The sequence below is a fragment of the Oxyura jamaicensis genome, chromosome 4 (genome assembly GCF_011077185.1).
Source record: "Oxyura jamaicensis isolate SHBP4307 breed ruddy duck chromosome 4, BPBGC_Ojam_1.0, whole genome shotgun sequence".
In the NCBI taxonomy this organism is placed as follows: domain Eukaryota; kingdom Metazoa; phylum Chordata; class Aves; order Anseriformes; family Anatidae; genus Oxyura; species Oxyura jamaicensis.
The window spans coordinates 84,192,674-84,215,045 of NC_048896.1; the positions used below are offsets into that span (position 1 = coordinate 84,192,674).

The 22,372-nt window shown below is 41.0% G+C and overlaps 2 protein-coding genes across 2 annotated transcripts in view; one reads left to right on the plus strand and one right to left on the minus strand.

Annotated features, from left to right (window-relative positions):
* The window catches only part of PPP2R2C (protein phosphatase 2 regulatory subunit Bgamma), a 189,756-nt gene extending 175,412 nt beyond the window's left edge, over positions 1–14,344 (minus strand). Inside the window, exons 1-2 of the mRNA XM_035323769.1 lie at positions 14,232–14,344; positions 13,873–13,956 (exon numbers count right to left, since the gene is read on the minus strand). Of these exons, the coding sequence (XP_035179660.1) occupies positions 13,873–13,956; positions 14,232–14,247 (100 nt within the window). The 5' untranslated portion in view covers positions 14,248–14,344. The remainder of the gene's footprint in view (positions 1–13,872; positions 13,957–14,231) is intronic.
* Positions 14,345–18,151: 3,807 nt separating this feature from the next.
* MAN2B2 (mannosidase alpha class 2B member 2) overlaps positions 18,152–22,372 on the plus strand; it is a 29,117-nt gene continuing 24,896 nt past the window's right edge. Inside the window, exons 1-2 of the mRNA XM_035325282.1 lie at positions 18,152–18,384; positions 20,920–21,066. Coding sequence (XP_035181173.1) covers positions 18,157–18,384; positions 20,920–21,066 — 375 coding nt within the window. The 5' untranslated portion in view covers positions 18,152–18,156. The remainder of the gene's footprint in view (positions 18,385–20,919; positions 21,067–22,372) is intronic.

The window sequence follows — 22,372 nt, forward strand, 5'->3', positions numbered from 1 at the left end:
AAATAGATCTGTGAAAATTCTCTCATTTATTTTTGCCTTTTACAGTAATTTGTAAGTATTTAGTGAAGACCTCCTGTACTTTTCATTTCACTTCTGCACACAATTGTTTTTCTGTATTTGTACAGAACTTCCAAGTTGCTTAAGCCAATTGGAGGAAAAAAAAAGTGAAGATGAAAAAAAAAAAATAATTAGCAAGACACTATATGGGAAGATATTGTACCTACAACTATTTCAACTTATTTCTTTAATATATCTCTTTTCAGGCTAAATATTTTTGGAAAGCCAAGCCATTCACCAAAAATACACTGAATTTTGATGTATTTAATTATGTAAAGTGCCTCTCTTTCTTCCTTATACACACAATTCTTAAGAAGTCATTTACCAGTTCAAATGCAAACAGACAGAAATTAAGAAATGCCAAAATATGCATACCTCTGTCATTGGTACATATTCTGTACCATCTGAAAATGTATTCTGTACCATCTGAAACCTCAATTTATTCAACACTTGAGATGGATATAGCTCACTTAATGTCATACCTGCAGCTGTCTTCCCCACATTATTCAGCATGTGGCTCAATACCTTATGGCTATTGCCTTGTTTATACCTTTCTGTAAGGATAGATTTCCACTGACTTTAGTAGTAAGACAACTTACTCAGCAATTCAGCATCTCCACCTCGTCAAAACCTGTGATTAGATACCACATGTTTAAAAGTGTACTGACTCCTACCTTACATAGAAACCTCACTACAAGGTCAGTGATAAATTCCAGGTCTCAAAATGGTGATCAGCATCTTTACTGACAACACGTCTTCCAAGTTCTGCAACAGAGCAAACCAGGCTCCCACAGAAGAGCCTGCTTCATTTCACTGCTCTGATTCATCTGCTCAACAGGGTGAAAACTAAAACTGCACTCATCATATAATTATTATACTACAATGCATACACACAGGGCATTTAAATCAGGTTGCACAGGCAATTGCATGCTTGATGTGGCAATTCTGAAGTTTTGCTTAAAAAGTATGCAAAGGTATAAAATTTTCAAATTCTTACAAAAAAAGAAAACAATTCCAATTAATTCTTATTAGTTTCAATGGTTAGGAGGTGGTCAAAATTGGAAACTGGAAGTATTACCCTGCAAAAGGAAGTGCCTGCTTCAATAACAGAGCACTGCCAACTCCTCCATAAAACTCGTATCAGTTAACAAGTGCAATTCAAACATCTTCCTGGTAATTTTGACTGGTTGACAGCATAAATGATTACAGATAGATGTAAAATACTCTAAATTCTCAAAATTTAAACTGAAATTTTTTTAAAAAAAATCATTTTTTCCCAACTAATTGTAATTGACAAAAATATGTATTTTCAAACAAAGAGAAATGACAAAAATCCCTAACAGATGGGACACAGCATACTCCGTATGAGCAACAACCAGAAAGCCCTCCCTGCCATTTACTAATGGCTACTAACAAGTGAAAGTCAAATCGCATCTCACACCTAACAGCCCATGACGCAAGCAGATGGTTTTAGTCCCACTGTGGAAGATTCTCTTCTCCGCTGAGAACACTGAGGTGACACGGCCATCCACTCTCATCAAAGTCCTCCGTTCCATTAGGAAATCCACATCTCTGGGGCTGCACGTGCACGCTGAAGATACATGCTTGAGGAAAAACACATGCATTAGGAGACTTGCACCGATGGGATCTGTCTAAGGAAAATGAGGTCCTGAGATCCCCGGTACACCCAGGCAGTATCAACAGAGCATTTCACTTCCTTGGGCTTAAAAGCAGAGCAACCTTGCATAAAATAACAATTCATCACTGCCCCCAGTTGTCCAGCAACACTATTATTACCCACGTGTAATGAAACTAATGCTCACTCGGTGTTTCCTAGCCCCTCTCCCTATTTATATGCCACCATTTCCTAACAATAATAGCCCAGTGCCAGGTGAATGCATTGCTGCTTGCTGATACCCCTAATTGTCCCAGGACATTTCTTAGATTCCACTGAAGTTTGCTCTTATTTATTTCAGTCTGGACACTAACTCCACAGTAAGAGGATAACCAGAAGAAAATAAAGCCATCCTTGCACCTATTCACACTTTACAAATGCCTAAAACCATTACACTGGAGCAAGAAACGTCAGGATGTTGGTGCAAGCTTATGACCCCAACTCTTGACCACAGGGTAGCCAGAATGTACCTAATCTTTCTGCATGTATCCATCAACAATTTGTTGAGCCATTGGCAACGTTTTGATTTTAATTTTCAGATGGAGATCAAACTTCAATACATAAACTCTCACACAAGCAAACCTGCATCTCCTATCAACAAATCATTTTATTTTAAACAAGCCCGTGTACAAAAATTTATCTGCCTTTCATAACCAGCTTTTGAGAAGAAAAATAAAAGCTTTGGGAAGGCTGTGGAGTGCAGAGCAAATTCCCCTACCCCTGCCTTTGAGGTAGGCTGTGACGGTCCCTGTAGGACCCTGCCTAGCAGAGATAACTGATGCTGTCAAAACAGGTTTCCTGGAGCAGATCGCCTAACTATCTGAGCAGGGCAGATCCAAGGATTTCCCAAGGAGAGCATTTTCACATCCAATCAGCCTTTCAGCTCTGCCCAGACCGTCCGTAAAAGGGCTCATCTTGGAGGCTAAGATGTGACGGAGGGCTGACAAAAATCAAGTTTGGTAAAACTAGATGGAGTCCAAATTAATTATTTTGTACCCTACTGAAGAAAAAATCTTATCATTAACCTCCTTTATCCTGTGTCACTTCCTGTGTGTTGTTTTTTGTTTTTTTAGCTGTTGTGGTTTAACCCGGCTGGCAGCTAAACACCACACAGCCGTTCGCTCACCCTCCCCCCTCCCTCTCTGGGTTGGGGGAGAGAAACGGGAAAGTGAAGCCTGTGGGTTGAGATAAAGACAGTTTATTAAGATAGAAAATAATAATGATAATAAGAATATGTACAAACAAGTGATGCACAATGCAATTGCTCACCACCCGCTGACCGATGCCCAGCCCAACCCTGAGTAGCCGGCCCTACCACCCCAGCTAGCCACCCCTATATATTGTTCAGCATGCCATCAGATGGTATGGAATACCCCTTTGGCCAGTTTGGGTCAGCTGTCCTGGGTCTGTCCCCTCCCAGCTTTTGCTGCACCCCCAGCCTGCCCGCTGGCAGGACAGAGCGAGAAGCTGAAAAGTCCTTGGCTTAGTGTAAGCATTGCTCTGCAGCAATTAAAACATCAGCATGTTATCAGCACTCTTCTCATCGTAATCCAAAACATAGCACCCTACCAGCTACTAGGAGGAAAAATAACTCTGTCCTAACTGAAACCAGGACATTAGCGATCGGTGGGATACAGTTACATTGGGATGGATTTTATAAATAAATTAGGAGCTATTAGCATATGCCTCAGTCAAAGGGGATGTGGTTGAATAAAAATGATAATAATAACAGTTCACCCAACCTACAGACAACGAGAATGGGGCTTTATACACCAACTTCAAACATCACAGTCAGTCTCTACTGGCCAGATCCAAAAGGTTCAAGTAAAACGTATCACAGTTATATTTTAGCCAACCAACTTCTGGAAGTACTGGAAGTAGTCTTTATAAAATACTTCCTGTGCCAAGAATCTACCATACTTGAAATATTTACATACTTCTAAGTTCAAAACAAGGACACGCCCACCTCTTCACTAAGTGAAGAATGAAAATGAAATGAGATGTCCAACATCACCAAATTAAGAAACGGGCAGGCCCAGCTAACAAACAAAGTCCAAATAAACATTGAAAATAAATACATTGCATATACTCTGGGATATTTTATAAAGTAGCTTTACACCACAGATGTGGTTGAATAACAGCATGCAGGGCTACAGGTGGATAAATATCTGACTTCTTTTACCCTTGGTAGGTAAATGAATATACCTCATTAGCTGTCATTCAGGAATAGGCCTAAATGAAGAGGAAAAAATTGGATCAGATAAGGAAGCAGGCCAGATTACATTTCATTTTCAATATTACTTACTTTGAAATAAAGGAAAACTCTACAAAAAGGATAGATAGGAATATAATCAATGCATTGTTATGCATTGCAAGAAAGCAAAAAGATACACTAATCCAACTGGCCTCTTTTCCTCAGTTTTTCATTACTGCACCGTTTCCATAAAATACAAATAATTATAGATACAAACCATGAATCCAAAAAACCTCTGGAAATTAAAATTTATGGCTCTCCTAGCAACTGTATCTCACACACTTGCACACATGCAGTATTCTGTATGGTGTTTGGTGTGGGCTTTTGTGCTTTCACAGCAATGAGGTTGAATTGTGGTTGCTGTGGGAACTATATCTCTGAATTTCTTGACTTGCGCTACCATCTCAACTAAATGTTACATTAACATAGGTAAGCATGTGCTGTTTTTTTCCAGAAAAAGGAACCTATATGGATGGTTACATATTTAACTGTTCTTACCAAAGAAACAACACACGGCTGTGTCTGTCAAAGTACGGAGCTCTAATTGTGCTCACACTGCATACACAAGAAGTAAAACAGAGCCACATAAAACCTGTGAGTCAGATGTGGCAGAAAATAGAAAAGTGATAATGTCACTAAAAGCTTGTTTTTGCAATCTTCCTAAATTTGCTCAACTTTTTAATTTCAGAGTTTGGGTACATGCTTTCTTCCAGGGCTCTAGCAGAGGATATATATACATCTGTCATCTTCCTCACAAGTGAGCACAAGTATGACAGGGCTGTCACAGCCAGTATTGGCAGCCCCAGTCAGCACAGGCATTGCTCTGGGTACCCTGAACATACAGCAAAAGGCAGTGATTTCTGCCATAAGAATATTGAGGACTGACATTTGACGTGCAATATAGGTCACAATCTGCTACAGCGGCGCACATCGGCGTAGGAGGAGAGACAGCCTCTCGCTGCCACTGGAGATGCTCTTTAGCGGAGGTGAGCTGTCCCATGGCAGGACCAAGAAACTCAAACTTCAAGGTCGGTTTCTTTGATCCAAAATACTCTTTTTGCTGTTTTCCCACTAGCAGATTTTGTCTTTTGACACCACCAGGAAAAAGAGAGCGAGTCTGACACACCTCTTCTTATTTTGGAATTGTCACCCAACAATTATGCCTCTAAAACCATCAGATGAGACATCGCAGATACCAAGTTAATATTACAACATTTTAAAATTGGAGTAAATTCTATTGCACAGTTGCTACTTCCAGAAAAGTAAACATAGGTATTGCTCTTTTATTTTATTTTATTTATTTATTTTTAACTTGGAGGAGCCTGGGGAGAGGAGGAAAATCAAGAAGCAAAACAATGTCACAAAGCTGCCGAGACACAATGGCACATTTCTGAAGAGCATAAAGCAATGCTCAGCTGCTCTGCCAAGGCACTCAACAGACCAGCAAGGTCTCAGGAGCTTCCACTTAGAAGAGGAACGGTGAATATCCCACCAGGGCAAGCTGGAGCAAAACATCAAAGAAATCCATGGAAAACAGCCCAAGTAAAACACAGCTGGGATCTCCTTGTTTGGAATAACAGTGACAGTGCACTTGAAAGTAACACCCCAGGAAACTTAAGAAAGTATCTATTCATGTGGAAAATTTCAATTAAAAAAAAATAAATCACAATTTTGCATATTTTAAGTGCATGAAAAATAAGAATTTAGCTTAAAATGTGAGTTCACAGTTATCTGAAATTGCCTATATCTCTTTTGAATAACATTATAAAGGACTCCAAGTGAGGGCTTCTTTCACGTCAAATCTGAAGCACTAGGTATTTCCTGAGTAAATATTCAATTTCCATGCAGTTTATAATGTTAACACAAGAGATTATCAGAGAACATTCAAAAATAAGAGTGATCCAATCAATAAAAACACAGCCTTGATGTAAAACTTTCAAAGATTTAGAAGATTACTCAATATGACAGACCTTACAAGAAACTATGAAATGTTGCAAGAATAATACTTCTAGTGTTAGACTTGCACCTTTAAAGATGCAGCTATTTAAGTCTAGTCATAACACAAGAAATTAGTCTGGCTACAGAGAGAAAGAAGATTACTATACTTTGTGTCTGCCAACGAAATTGTGGGTAATTTTAGTTTCAGGGTTCTAAGACGACTATTAAATACAGTAATTAAGGTAGTTGTGTGAAATGAAAAGGCACATCACTAACAATACAACTGTGCTAAATAGTTTTACAATCACTTTTGACTGACACGTGCCCTCTCTGTAAGTACAGAAGGCAAGGCACTGGCCCCTCTTAGTAGCAGGACTTAATTGTCTCTGAACTGAACACATCGTCTTTAACTGCAATACCAAAATGGTTCCAACTGAAATAATGGAACTGTCTCTTGCATCACACTTCTGAATATTTTCTGAAAATTACTTAATGCAATAGATGGAGAAAGATTTATGAGGTTAACATTTTACATATTCCTGCAATCATCCCAACTGTCAATGCTGTTCACTGTGACATGCGCCTCTATAAAACGGGCTTGTAAATAAACGTAGCCAAAACACCTGGGAATGTATGTGTTCTGGAAACAAATTGTATTTTATGAAAGACTTAAAAACATACAAGTAGGTCATCAGTATTAAGAACATAAAAACAGGTCAATTCTTTGCATATTGCTAAATCTTTTTTTATGTGAACCATTACAAACCTACATAACGTGTAAAATATTACGTGTGTCAAATAAATAGTATTAATTCTAAAAATTCCTGGAGGAGGAGGAAGTCAAACACATATACATTGATCTAATTTAACTTTCTTTGATTTTTATATAAATCTCACATGAAGACAAGATAGTGTGTATGTACGTGCATTTGTGCGGCTATAAAAAAATTCTCAAATGTATTTTACAATATAACTAAAAATAAGTCACAGAGTTCTTCATTGTGGTACATTTAAGTTTTGTAATACTGTACACAACTTCTTAATGTAACATCTAAATACTCTAGCAGTGCAGCTTGCATACATAACCTGAAGGGCACATGACGATACCACAGAGAGGTATGAAAGGAATCCAGCGGTACTCTCCCAAAAGCAGCCGTATTTCAAGATTTACTAAAAGGAAACCTGAAGCGGGCCAACAGCGGGGCACGAAATTTATCAAGGTGATTGCCCACGAGAAGCACAGTGCTGTATTTACTCTCCTCAATGAAGAACAAAGACGAGTTTCTTAATGCTGAGAGCATCTCCCATCGCTCTTAAGGATAAAACAGGGAGCACAGAACTCAGGTGGAAGGAGACTCACCTGTTTCCCAGAACTCTAAACATGAAATGAAGAAATGGAGTGCCACCAATGTATCAGTTCTTAACAGAAAATGCCCATCAACGAACGTGGAGGTATGACAGCTTTGACAAGTTATGTCGTCATTATCACATGTAGCGATCTAGAGCTCCACCAACCAACGACTACCAAAACCGTGGGACAGCATGCATTAGTTATGCTATTTTATTTACATATTGCCATTTTCAAATTCTGTCTGCATCTGCTTACTGAGACAAACCAAAGAAACACCCCTCACACAGAAAACAAAGCCTCAACCCAAGTACAATGCCCCATGAGCTGCCTACATCTCAAATGGAGGAAGAGGAAGGCCAGCCACCATGAAGTTCTCCCGGTTTGCTACAGAAAATACCTGTGAACACGCATTATACCTGTAAATATCCACGGCACGCTAGGCAGATAATCAATGTTTAGAGAGGACTCAGCACATTAAATAGAAGAGATCGCAGTGTTTATATCAACTACAGGTTTTACAACTTAATACTAACGCAGTATTTACAGACGAATGCTGAACTGATACTTGAAAACTGAAAGAAATCAAAGAACGAAGCCTTTAAGAAAATCCTTATAAATAAGCAAGCGATGAACTGAGTGACAAAATAAGGCATCACTTGAAATCTCTAGATTCAGTCTTCCAAAAATAATAATAATAATCCATGAGGGTTTAAGACTATGTTCAAAACGGCTGGAACTTTATGAAGTAGCTCCCTCTTCTGGTTTACTAAACAATGGCAATCCAACATAAATGTCAAGAAGCAGCATTCAGCCTGTAAACAATACCTTTCGCTGTTTTTTGGCTTCGGTCCTATATCCTCAAGTGATCACACAGAGGATTAGGAAAATTTGAGCTGCTGCCCATTATTTTGAATAAGGAGTTCATAGCTGAGGACAGAAAGGCCCTGCTTAAACATGCTGGGACAGAAAGGTCCGACCTCAACGCAAAGTACAACCCAAAGCTGGTTGAACCCCTGAATAGCTTGGTATCCTTGCAGACATTTTTCCATCAGACAGCACAAAAACACGGAAGAAAATAAATTCATTTCTCATTTTAAGCTCTCAGCATCTTACTAGAAAAATGCATTTCACTACATTTTACAAAAAGAACATATAAATAACAATGTTAAGAACAGTCCACTTTCCTACCTATATGGCCCACAATATGACTTCTGGATTCATATTTGTAGAACTTCCTTTGCAACTTCTGGGTTACAATTCTTGAAACGGAACAATTCATATATATTTTTTTAATTTCTTTCAGCTTTGGCATCTTCATACAGATCAACACAAATTGCCCAGTGGTTTCTGACTTGAACTGTTAGAAGAAGTTTGGTGAAGAGCTGGTTATTTTTCAGCATCCCAGCTGGAGCTACAGGCAATCCTATACCCTTCAAATTGTTCATCACTATTGAAGCTGAATGTTTGACCAAATACAAAAGCTAATGTAGATTGCAAAGATGCGGCACCACTGAAGTCAGTTTCCTTCATCAGTGTTATTTATAAAAAAATCATGGTATAAATTAAATTATTGTGTATTTCATGAGAAAGAGGGAGCATAAAGGATGTCCCTGTTAAATTCTGGACTACATAATTTGAAAGCTTCATGTTTGACTTGCTAATTCCTGCATAATCAGGCACACAACAGTGTGATTCCATCTTTCCTGATATGTGTACCAAGTGCATCTTAGAGGATGCAGCCAACTGAAACACCCAAGGAAATTCTGATCGTTCAACCACAGATAAAACCAAAATTGCCAGGAGTTATTTGGATGAAATTGAAAGGATCATATAAAATGGTAGGCCTTGGAGACCTGGAAATAGTGAGAGACAAAGGGAAAGGAGCTAAGATTTGCTGTGCGGGCACCTGCTGCAAATGGCAGACTTCCAGTGACACAGAGGGAAGACCCCTCTGCCAGACTCTGCAACAGTCAATGGGCTGAGACCCCCCACAACCCTCTTGGCAGAGAGAAGAGTTAAAGGGACAAAGAGAAAGTGAAACAAAAGCTGAGGAAAACAACAGAAACTAGAAAATGTGACCGAGTATGTAAGTGGGGATATTAAAATGGGGCAGACTAGAAGGAAAGTTTGTTACTAAGAGTTGTTAACTCTCAGAAGAAAACATACCTAGCACCCATATCAAGTTCCAATAAAAACACTGTAAAAACAGAGATTTTATAAATCAGTTCAATTCAATCTTCTTCATGTATTCATTAAATTAATTTATTCCATAAAAATTAAACCAACTCTTATTCAAAATACAAAATTAGGAAACAGCAAATGAGAAGTATAAATAAGCCGTTCACCTTTCCCTTTTTATAACAAGGGAATACACAGGTATATTTGAGTATTTTATTGTCATTCATGAAGTATTTTGTGTAGTAATCTACAGAACATTTGAATGAAAGACTATTATAAAACTCATGTAACGTATAAATAAAGACTCCGAAAACAAATAATGAAAATACCACAAAATGGACTATTGCTGTAGATAAGTATCATTATTAGCAAAGCTATCATATGAATAAACAGAGCCTCAGTGTACCTCAAAACCTTAGTCTATAATGAGGAACTTTTCATATTGAAGCTAAGCATCTGATTCTGCAGCAACAAAAGAAATACCCACATTTTCTTGTAAAGAATCATCTGCTGGGTTTGGTCTTACACAGCCACTTACAGCGTCATAACAAGAGCAAAGTATGATGGCAACACTTTTCAGAAAGTGTGCAAGCTAACAGGATCCTAAACGTAATCTGGGGTGAGACGACGGGTATCCCTCCCAGAACCCTTCTGTGCCCTTCTGTGGGGCACAGAAGAGGCATGGTTCAGATATGTACAAAGCCAATTTGGACAGCTGGGAGCCCAGAACTGCAAAGCATGTCCATCCAACTACAGCCTCGCAGAAACACAACATCATTCCTCAGAAGAAATGTTGACTAACTGTTAAGAGCTGCTACCATGCCTTTTTATAAGAAACAAAGGGAAATCAGTTGTTACGTTCAGCCAAAAGAGGACTGAAACGCCAGAGCATCTACGGATGGAGACTTCCTATTTAATTGCACCTGACTAATGAAGACATGACTTGCAAGGACATTACTTCAGTTGCAAGCCTGAACAATTACATTGTCTTCCATGGAATTCATGTAATACTGGAAAAGACAATATTGAACCAAAACCACACTTACTGGCTATGATTGAAAACTACAGAAAGCAATAAAATATTGCATGTAAACCTGACAATGATTAAATTCAAATTCATCGCTTCCCAAGGCTTTGAGCTCCTTCAAATGGTATGTTATTCAAATGTATCTTCACAATAAAATAGTGTGTTATCCATGTTACCCACTCAATGCATCTCTCCAAATTCCTCAGGAAAAAAAAAGAACAGTAGAACAGTCTAAAGCAACTAACAGGAAAGGTCATATCCCATGATTCACAAGGTACTAATGTTGTGGCTTTCAGTCACTTAAGAACATAAACTTACAAAACAGATGAAAAGAAAATTCAAACTGCAAATCAATTTCAATGTACCAGTCTCTGATGAGTTATCTTTAAGACTGAAAACTAAAAATATGAATTTTGACTCAACCTATTCATTAACCATATAGTCATTGGTAAATATAATGCTACCTACAACTAGTATAAGAACTGACAGTTTGGAGTTCACCTCTCAGAATACCTAAAACACGCCTTAACTTACACAAAGTTCTCAAGAAGTTAGTATGAATTGTAACACAAAGCGAAGGGTCTGGAAAAAGCAGTCCTGCCGTCAGTCCACTAGACAGTATGGGAAAACAGCACGAGATCTGGCTTTTCAGAAGCTCCAAGTACTAACTGCTTGATAGCATAAGTCTAGCTCCTACCAAATAAATCACATCCTTAATTCAATATTTCATTTTGCTAGCCTGGAGGTGGATACTCTAATACTGTTCCTCATGTAGCTTTTGTGAGGCTGCACTTAATGTGAATAAAGTACTTTGAGATCTTTAGCATGAATAAAATATATATTGCATTTAGATGTTAATTACAGAAGTAGCAATATTTGAAATAGGGTTTTGTTTCAAAGCAGCAAGACTAAATCAAACATGAATATCTTGACTTTGATTGTTATGTTTTACTTACTACTCTCTATTTTTCCTTGCATTTGAAATATGCAATTTTGCGTTTCTGTTATGTAAATTAATGTTTTTCATCTAACGTCTATTTTTGGAAAAAGAATCATTTTCTCTCCTAGTCTAAGACAGAAGCGTTGCTGAGCACAATTCTGGATTCTAACTGACAGAGTCCTGCAAGGCCATTGCATGCATTCAGTAACAAAAGCAGCAAGAGGTGCCCAGAGAACTCACTGAACTTGGAATATTAATATATAAGTGGTTATCTATTCAGATATATATCTCGTTAAACACAGAATTATATTTAATATAGATTAATTAGCCCTTCTGTGGGCTAATTACAGCTGCAGTCACAGTGCTTGCGACCTTTCTCTACAGCAAAAGGAAGTAGGATAAGGACTGAAGAGCAATCTGCACTGAAGTCCTAAGAACAATCAAGTGTAAGCTAAAGGTTCTTTTTACCTCTGTGTAATTTAAGCTATTTTAGAGGCAAACTTCAGGAAAATAAAAGGTTTGGACTTTATCCAAAACTGTCATGCAAGAAGGTCAAGCCACCTATCGTGGTTCTTCCTTTTATATGTTAAATGTGTTGTTTTTCACTTCTGCAAAGTGTGCCAATTATATTGCTGTATGTGTCCCTAGATATCAGTGGCACTTAGTAGATAACGTGTTCTGGAAAACGGAAAAGAAGTACAAAATGCATGCCATATATAAGCCTATTAACATAAATGGGATTTACTACCTGCAGAGGATTTTGATTCTGTGGTTTTTGTGGCCAAATTACAGTGTTTCTGCCTGTCTCTTGTTCTCTGAAATTCACATATTCCCTAGCTGAGTAAGGAAGAGAAAGCATTTAAGATTTCCATTTAAATCACGGAGTAAATTTGGGCATCCATGAATTGCCAGTGTTAAAGAAAACTGAAGTCAGGGTTAGCAAACCAATTTTAAAAATTGTGGTTGATTCTGTCATGTGGCAAAAGACAGTCCAATAAATCAAAGGAATACAACACCTGTTTAGAAGAAAACATTATACTCTCAAAGCAGTGCTGAAACACTGATATTTACCCAGACGAGTAAGGTTAAGAAGCATATCCCACTCACTCAAATCTTTAAATAAAATTAAATGCCAACCTAAAGCTTGTTTTCAACATTCTATGATGCCTGAGAAATGCTGTCACTCACTCATTACACTCCCTCACACGGATGTAATTTCCACCCCCACCTATCGTCATCACATCTGGTTTGGTATGCAGTTTCAGACAAAAAAAAATAATCTAGGCACCAAATCACAACATATTTTGATAAATATTTTAGTATACATGTGTGTAACTATAGACAGCATTAAGTATATCTTCAAATATAAACCATCATTGAATCTTTTTGGGAAAAAAAATAGCCTAAAGCCTTAATAGAACTGTAGCTTATTAGTAGTACACTGGGGCTTAAATCACTTCTCCAAATAGCAAAACACAAGACAACCCAAAACTTTGCATCCCACAGAATCACAGATAGCACGGCTGATGACCTCAAACCATTAGTCTTTCTACCAGCCCAACAGCAAGAGCTGCAATATTATCACCTCCAACCAATGTTTGTGAAACAGACTTTAAATATCTCAAGTGAGTGAGATTCTATCCACCCCACCTATTCCAGTGTTTCATCACTGGAAAGCGTTTCCTAACCTGACCTCCAGTCTAGTACAGCATTTCACTTTCCTCCCTGCTGGGAAGTTTTTAAGTCTAGCTTGAACTTTTAATGCATTTACGCCCTTTCAAACAGTAAGGCACTCCTCTCAGAAGCGCATGGTAACAACAAACAAAAAAACTTTGAGGCAAGGTCCTAGCTCCACTGAACTCACTGGAAACAAAACCAGTGGAGACACTGAAATATGTTCTCTGACACTCGCAACGCTACATATAGGACATGCTACAAAATACAGGTTGACACTTAAGTTTGAAGCACACTGTGGATATTCAAAACCACACATAGTTCAGACCCAGAGGGGAAGGGTTTTTGCCCTGGCACCCAAAGGTTGCTCCTTCTGTTTCCACAGAATTTTCAAAAAGAAAACTTTCCAGGTTACCTCTTCAAAGTCAAGAAAACAAAAAGAAGGCAAGAAAACTTTCCACATGTACTATACAGCCTCACTCACACCATCAGCCGCCGATGTCAAGGCCAAGAAGACTGATGTCACCTAGGCCCCGAGCAACAAACCCCAACATCTCTCAGCAGAAGACAACCAGCATGGACACTTACACGATGCTGGGACACGCAAACCTCTAGTGGCCCCACTGCGATCCATCCTGCTCCAGCAGCACCTCCACCACCCAAAGCCATCCCCGCTGGCCACCATGTTGTGCCACAGCCAGCCTCGAGGCTGCCAGCCACCCACGGGTGGCAGGACATGGCGGTGGCCACGGGGTCGAGCCGCAGAACCCGCACTCACCTTCGGAGACCTCAAACTCGGCCGCTCCATTGAGCTGGTAGAGGCACCAGTCAACCGTGCTGTTGTTGCCTGGGGGGCCGCCAACTGGAGGAGGAGGAGGAAAGGTACAGTTAGTCTGGCGCACCCAGCACCCACACGGGAGAATGGGGCCACGGGGAGAGGGCTGAGGAAGGGACAAGGGACAGTGGGGTGGAGGAGAGAGGGCTGAGGATGGGACAACGGGCAGTGGGGTGGAGGAGAAAGGACGAGCCGCAGCAGTGGGGAGGAGGGCAAGGAGAGATGGAGAGGGCAGAGAACAGAACAGAGGGATGAGAGGGGGCTACAGCGAGATGGGAAGAGGGAGAGCGTTAACGAAATACCCTGCTTTTGGGACATGTGTGCCGCCCTGCGGATGGTGCCCAGTGCTCTGAACTGTTATTTTGCTTTGCTCCCAGCGCCGGCAGCTAGCTCGGGGCGCCTCCTCCTCCTCCCAGCGGAGCGGGCGGCGCAGGCAGCCGGCGCTGCCTCGGGGCGCTGAGGGAGCCGGGGGAGGGAGGACGGGCAGGAGGGAAGGCTCCGCCCGGAGCTCCGGGGGAAGGCGGCGCAGCCTCGCCAGGACCCGCCGCGGCCCCAACAGGTGCCAGCGGGCCCGGCAGGCCTGCAGGGAGCCCCCCTCAGCACGGCCGGCTGCCATGCTGCCGCCCCGCCCGCCTTCCTTCCTTCATCCCTCCTCCGTGCTCCTGTTTCAAGTTCAGTCCCCGAGTTCCCCTTCAGGGCGTCCCGCCGTGCCACGCTTCACTTCACTTCTCACCTGCCTGGGGCTGCGTAGCCTGTCAGGGATGAAGGCTGCACATGCCAGCTAACTTCTCAGGTTTTACGTGCGCTAAAATCATTGCGAGGCTGGAGAGCGTTTCTCATCTTTGGGACTGTGGATCTGCAAGCTGTCTTCACAGCATGCATGAAAGGTAACTAAGAAAGCAAACCTTTTATCAAGTAAATCGAAGCGGTCTGTGGAGTGACACTTGCCTCCACTGAAAAATTGTTAGGGGAGCAGAAAATTTTAAAGTGCTGAAACAGTCAGTTACACCAAGCATACTTTATAAATGTCTTTATTCTTACAGACATCCACCCCAAAAACACCACAGGAGGGAAATCTAAAGGTATGTTAATTGTTCTGTACACCAGGTGGCTTTCTTGGCATTTTAACACAAAGATTGTGACTTTTTAGCTTACAGCATTGTGCCTACATCTGTGTTTTTAAGGCGACAGTGTCAGAGGCCCACATGTACCATAGCTCATGTCAAAGAAAGCAAACACACTTTGTACGGGCAAATGAGAAAAGCTTAAGAAATAGTACAGGAAGACTATAATCAAGCCGTGATAAGAGATTAGGAGCATAGGAGAATAAAATATCAATGTAGGCAGCTGTCAGGACCCAGTTAGACTGGATCCTCCATTATCTTTGGCATAAATTCTACATGATACGCCAACATTCATTCCTTTCTGTAACATATGAAGACCCTCCTGATGCCTTTAGATTTGTATGTACTTTCATAAGCTGTAGGTAGTTTGATTTTATTTTTACTACTCTAAGTATTCTGTTCAAACAGGTATGTTCTTTACTCTGCACAAGACAGTGTAATACCGTGGCCTGTGTGAAAGAGTAAGGAGGACAATTACATGTTCCGATGGAAATAGGTTTAAAATGGGAGTAACAGTCTGCAAACATTCTCAGCTACTTTAGCAGTACAGCAAAATGCCAATGCTTAAGCTTTCATTGGAACTTCACCTAAATTACAAGACCATAATGCCTTCTGAGGTAAAAGAACATCACTTCATTTAGACTGTGTATATATATTTATCTCTAAGCCATATGTTTGCTGGATGTGTGCGAGCTTTCTTGGAACTGAAAAGGTTTAAGCTGATGATTTGGGGAAAAACAGTTTCATAGAGCTGTATTAAAGCTTCATCCAGCTTCTTACAGATACTCTCTCATTAAAGTACCTACAGACCTTGATTGCTCCCTACAAAGTATTATCTTAAATAAAATTAATCTTAACATTCCAGTACAAGCCTCTTCTTTTTGAATAAAATTATAGGCTCACATATTAATAACAAGGGCACCGCTGTAGGAGAATCCATTCATATTAACCATGTTTTCATTAAATGCAGTGATTTTATGCTCTTCAGCTCAGTATTACTGAGTTACATACTGTTTTTCATTATGGACTTCAAAAATTTACACACTTATATGTTAAAAAAAATCAATTTAGCATGTAAGGCAGTACATCATATATTTCTTTTTCTTCCTAAAATGGGAGGATAGATGCAGATCTTACTTAAAGTGTGATCTGCTTCTACAGGTACCTTAAATATTGAGATGGGTTAACTTGCACCCAAGGGCTAGGAAGTTCAGCATGAATTTATCTTTTATCAGTGCAAGTCTGAGAGGGATGCTGTAAAACTATTTGTGATGGTTTCATCACAAATAGTGATGTGACTGCTTGAACTAAATCTAGTTAAACTAATTCTAAATCAACAGACAAACTTGAAGGTGGGAGCAGACTTTCAGCTGACCTCCTTTACTTTTGAATTGCTGTAAATGAGAGTTTGGTATGATATTTTTTTTTATCATTTCAGGATTGTAACATTGGCGCTCGAGGGTAGGAAGGCTCTGCAGGAGGATCTGGATAGGCTGGACCGATGGGCTGAGGCCAACAGTATGAAGTTCAACAAGGCCAAGTGCCGGGTCCTGCACCTGGGGCACAACAACCCCAGAGCTACAGGCTGGGAGATGAGTGGTTGGAGAGCTGCCTGGCAGAGAAGGACCTGGGAGTAGTGGTTGACAGTCGGCTGAATATGAGCCAGCAGTGTGCTCAGGCAGCCAAGAAGGCCAGCAGCATCCTGGCTTGCATAAGAAACAGCGTGGCCAGCAGGTCCAGGGAAGTGATTGTCCCCCTGTACTCAGCTCTGGTGAGGCCGCACCTCAAGTACTGTGTTCAGTTTTGGGCCCCTCGCTACAAGAAGGACATGGAGGTGCTCGAGCGAGTCCAGAGAAGGGCTACAAAGCTGGTGAGGGGCCTGGAGAACAAGTCTTACGAGGAGCGGCTGAGGGAGCTGGGACTGTTTAGCCTGGAGAAGAGGAGGCTCAGGGGTGACCTTATCGCACTCTACAGGTACCTGAAGGGAGGCTGTAGCGAGGTGGGGGTTGGTCTATTCTCCCACGTGCCTGGTGACAGGACGAGGGGGAATGGGCTAAAGTTGCATCAGGGGAGGTTTAGGTTGGATATTAGGAAGAACTTCTTTACTGAACGGGTTGTTAGTCACTGGAATAGGCTGCCCAGGGAAGTGGTTGAGTCACCATCCCTGGAGGTCTTTAAAATTTAGACGTTTAGATGTAGAGCTTAGGGATATGGTTTAGTGGAGGACTTGTTAGTGTTAGGTCAGAGGTTGGACTCTGTGATCTTGGAGGTCTCTTCCAACCTAGACTATTCTGTGATTCTGTGATTGTTAGAAGCACATAATTTACTCAAACTAGAATTTAAGCAGGGTAGCCAAATGCTACTACTGTGTATTTTAGAAGAGTGAATCAGTGAAAGAACTATTTGGGCTTTTAATATCATAATAGTATATCAGACAGAAACAATTGCAAATGCAGACCAAATTTCTGGGGAGACTGGGCTGCCTTATCTATATGACATTTTTTAAATTACAGACTTTTTCCCTTTTCACAAGGTCTATCAGCAGACCTAGGAGTATGGCTTTTTCAGTTTTCAGCAGAGCAGCCAACACTCACTAACGGTAAGAAAGCAAGTGAGAAAACCAATTTAAATGGGATCAGAAGGTCAACCCCGTAAAATAAAATTTAATCTTGCTACAACTTCAAAAGGCAAAGACAATAATCCGTATCGCAGTACCAGGCCCAAAAATAAAGAATTCCATTCAAAATAGAATTTCCACCAAAAGAAATCATCGGGATTTCTAGTCGGCCAGGATGCAGGAGGCAGAACGCCTCTCTGAGCAGTGTGGTTTTATAGAAAGAAAATATAAAAAATAAAACAGCTCCGGGGGCAGTGCTAACAGCTACCTCCTGGGGGGCCGTGGTTTTCACGGGGTCCTGCACCCTGCTGCAGGGACCCCACGTACCAGCAGCACCTCGGGGCTATCAGCCACCCCCTGGGGCCAATATCCTCCGATTTAACCAAAAAGTGTTTTAAAGAAGGAGAAAAAAAAAAAAAAAAAAAAGAAGAAGAAGAAAAGGCAGCGCCTTCTGGCGAGCAGGCCCGCGGCTCCCGCTCCCCTAAGATGGTGGCGGCCCGGCCGGGAGGCGGCGCCGGAGCGGGACGCGGCCGGGGGCGGGACGCGGCGGGGAAAGCCCCGGCTTCGGCCCCGGCCCTGGCCGGCTGTGGAGCTGCCATGGGGCCCCTGCTCCTGCTTTTCAGCCTCATCCTGCCGGCTGCTGGCCGGGGGCAGCTGCGGGCCTTCGTGGTCGCCCACAGCCACATGGACGTCGGCTGGGTTTACACGGTGCAGGTGGGGCCCGCTGAGGAGGGAGGCAGGCCGGGGAGGGGGGCGGCGGCGGCGGCGGGGCTGAGCCTCCCTTCCTTTCCTCGGCTCGATGCTGGGTTTTAAAAAAAAAAAAAAAAAAAAAAAAAGCGTAAATCGCTGAGAGGATAACCCCCCGGCCTGTCCCGCAGTGCGGCTGGTCGCCCGGTTTTGTGGGATCACCTTGGCGGGGGAAGGCAGGGCTGGCTTAGGGGCCGGGCGCGTCGCTTGGGGTTTCCTGCTGCCCGCGCTCAGTGGGATGCTCGCGATGTGTTTCGGTGTTGTTTTTAAAAAGGAAAACCTTCCAGCTGTCAAAGGGTGTTTTAGCTGCTTGGCAAGCTTTTTTGGGCTTTCAGGGTATCCTGTTACTGAGACAAAACCGAAAGAAATCCACAGTCCTTAGAGACACCCTACTAGCCAAGGTAGAGTCGGTGCCTAGGGCCACGGAAGTGTGGCAGCAAAATTTTTGCTCAGTGTATGAGTTGCAGAGCAAAAATAAATCAGGTGGGGCATTAATACCCTTTTGTGGTTGTTAGTCTAAATCCTGCATCTTTTTTTTTTTTTTTTTTCATTACAATGAATTTCTTTAGATGATGCAGTGGATACTCTACTTGCTAGAATGATACGACGTCGCATGCTTAAGAATAACTATAATAAAAAAAGACAATGTCTTATCAAGATTTTTTTTACTGTTGCTTGCAAGTAGCCTAGCTTGTGAGAACAATAATTTTCAATTCCAACCCAGACCACTGGGCTTTATAAACTTTGCGGGAGTTCTGGTGTATTTGAAGTTTGTGTCGTGATGCAGATGGGCTTGCTTTAATCTCCAAAATACACCAAAAAATATTTTCAGTAGGTCACCACACTGAATATGTTAGTAGTGTATCAAATCTGAGGAGTCCTTAATCAACTCTTAAAATATAGAGTACTCCACTGAACTATTCAGAATTAAAATTAAGCATGATGCTGTAATCCTTGTAAATATATTTGGATTTTAGGTTATATTGTTTGCAGCCAATTGTGAGACAAATGAAAGCCTTGCAGTCATTTGAGCGTGTCACTATTGAGTAATAGTAAAATTTTAAGGCTATTCCCTTAGTTAAAATTTTACATTGTGTAACAATGAGTGTCTAATCATAATCTTGATTATAAAAAGTCCTTCAGAAATAATTGAAAAGTCATTGAACAAGCAATTATTTAGATAAGCTCTGAAGTATTTTAAGCCGTTCCTCCTACACTCAAAAATTTTTGCTTTTCTAGCAACAGTTAGTAAAGATAGCTGGATTTCAGTTGTGGAAAGCAAGGGGATAGGAAAAGTTAGTTTCTGATTTGGATCACATCATCCGGTTCTTATTTTAGAGTATGCTTTTCTTTCTTACAGGAAAATTGCCCAAATTAAAACTATGGATTCATATTTTATATATCATGCCCAGTAGTTGTAGTTGGATGTGTGCATGTTTGTGTTGTAGTGTTTATTTTTAAGCATGTACCGTTAGCTCTAAGTAGAAAAGCAATGTTGTTGATGTTAAAATAACTGTGCTATTAGATACACTCAGAAACTGTTGGAAGAAAACATGGGCACAGCAGGAAATTCTAGGATCTCTGCTGTTGCCTTTAGGTGTTGTCTTTGATGATAACTAAGGGGTGAAACACGGAATATGGTCAAGCAGAAGTTTTTCTGGCAAGGAAAAGTGTACCCAAAATATCAGTTGCACAACTTTAAACTAATGTGATGTTGTTTGTTTGATACCATATAATACAACAGAACTGTGTGATAGATTATTTGATGAGTACAGCTGACATGTTTGCGTTCCAATAAAATCCATAGGCCTCCTGGAATCAAAGTTGCTTTAGGAACAGGAGACACATGGAGTAGATGCTCTGATTCTCACAGTGGATGATTCTACGTCAACAGTCAGATTTGTTCTGAGTCCTTTGGCTCTGTTCTAAATCATCAAGCAGAACGGAGTTATTTTGCGTGACTAAAACTTCCAGGGTCATAGGAGCATAATTTACAGTTTATGTATAACTGTATTATAGCAGCAACACACCCCCACAGCACGGTCATACTCACTCTACAAAAACAATTCTGATAATTCAGGACACCAGCAGAAGAGAGATATGGAAGTGCAAAGTAAGCATGTGGATTTCTTTCCAGCTACATTGGTGGAAAGACTTACCATGCCTGGTACTGATGACAGAAGGTAAGCCCTGAGGGACAGGGTGAGCTGTTCCCAGTAGATCAAAAAGAAAGCTTTTATTGATGTTGTCTGATCTTGGGGGGAAGCTACAGCATGCTCTGGTCAGGTCCTCAGTCAGAGAATGTTTTTTGGAGCCAAGGGTCCACGGGGTATATATAACCAGAGAGAACTTGGCCTTTCTGAGAGTACAAAATAAATTTGCAACAAACTTGACATTTTCATCTCTTTCTTCTCAACCCCCATGAGTGTTCAAAACAGCCCCTTTAATATAGGCCAAGCACCTCTTTCCAAAACGCACTTTCTTTTCTGTGTTATTTTGCAGGAGAGTATGCATGCTTATGCAGCAAACGTCTACACATCTGTTGTAGAAGAGCTAATGAAAGGAAAGCAACGCAAATTTATTGCTGTGGAGCAGGAATTCTTTCGACTCTGGTGGGATGCGGTAGCCACGGATAAACACAAGCAGCAGGTAAGTTGTACTAGAGCCAAATGTACTGCTAACAAGGAATCCATGCTTTTTCAGAGGGTAAGGAGGGGGCAAAGTATTTCAGCATTTGCTTTTTACCCACATCTTGTGCAATCTGTCTGGGAATCTAGCACTTCTTATGAAAGGACCTTATCTCGAAAGGCAGTTGCAAGAGGTTAAAACCCCAGCTATGGATCAGAGGGGTAGGAGGTAGTAACCTTTGCACTAAGACTCTTTACACTTTGCAATTCTTCTTTCATCAGTGACTTTTTTTTATTTGGGAGCATGCTAGTATAAGATCTTGGTGATTCTGAAAGAGGCTGCACCCAATATCTGTCAAACATCTGAAGCTTACAAACTGGTAATGCTGCTCACAGAAAGGAACTTCTTTCTTTCCAGTTAAGTGTTGCTCAAAAAAGCTCAAAAAAACTGCTGATTCTAAACAAGGTTAGTGCTGCAAAAAGTAAAATGTAGGATTCAACAGCAATAGCTGTTTCTTGGGTTTGCTTATTTATGAACTGTGATCCCTTTCAGTCTTAAGACTTTTAACTCAAGGATTAATTTATTTTTTCCTAGTAAAGACATTGTGAAGTTTTGTTTGTTATTTCTTCTTTCATGCCAGAGGAAAGAATCATGCTGAAATCAAAGACTGGACTGGTAGCCCATTGCAATGCATAACATCTAAGCTTCAGACCCTAACGCTAGTGGGTATGCAGGTGCAGCTCCCTGTAGGTACTTTTGCTGAACTCCAAGCAACAACAACATATTACTTGCAGTACATTAAATTTCATTTGGTTTAAAGACAGATGGTCCTGTGCAGAGCCAGGAGTTGGACTCGATAATCCTTGTGGGTCCCTTCCAGCTCAGGATAGCCCGTGGTTCTATGAAAGTGCTAGATGCATAAAGTGTCAGATGAAAAAGTCACCTCCTGTCTGTTTTTTGTTTAAACGTAGTCCTTCAATAAATTCTGAGTTTTCTGTAATGCTTATTATTTAAATAATAGCTTGCAACATGTATGCAGCTGACCTTTGTAAATAGGTTTTGCTGTGGTGGCAGTTCTTTGCCCATACCTGCCCCATGCAAGACAGATCCCTTGTCTATTCTTAAATAGAAAATGGTATTGCAAATCCAGGGTGGGGAAATTAAAGAAAATAGCACAGGAACTACTTTGTGCAGGACAGGAAAATACTCTTTCTAATGGAAGTTGTTCTTATTTCAAGGATGTTGTGTGGCAGTAAGCCAAGCTATAAGGAAAAGGCCTATAATTCCCTATTCTGTGGTATCCAATACCGTAAATGTTTATCATGTT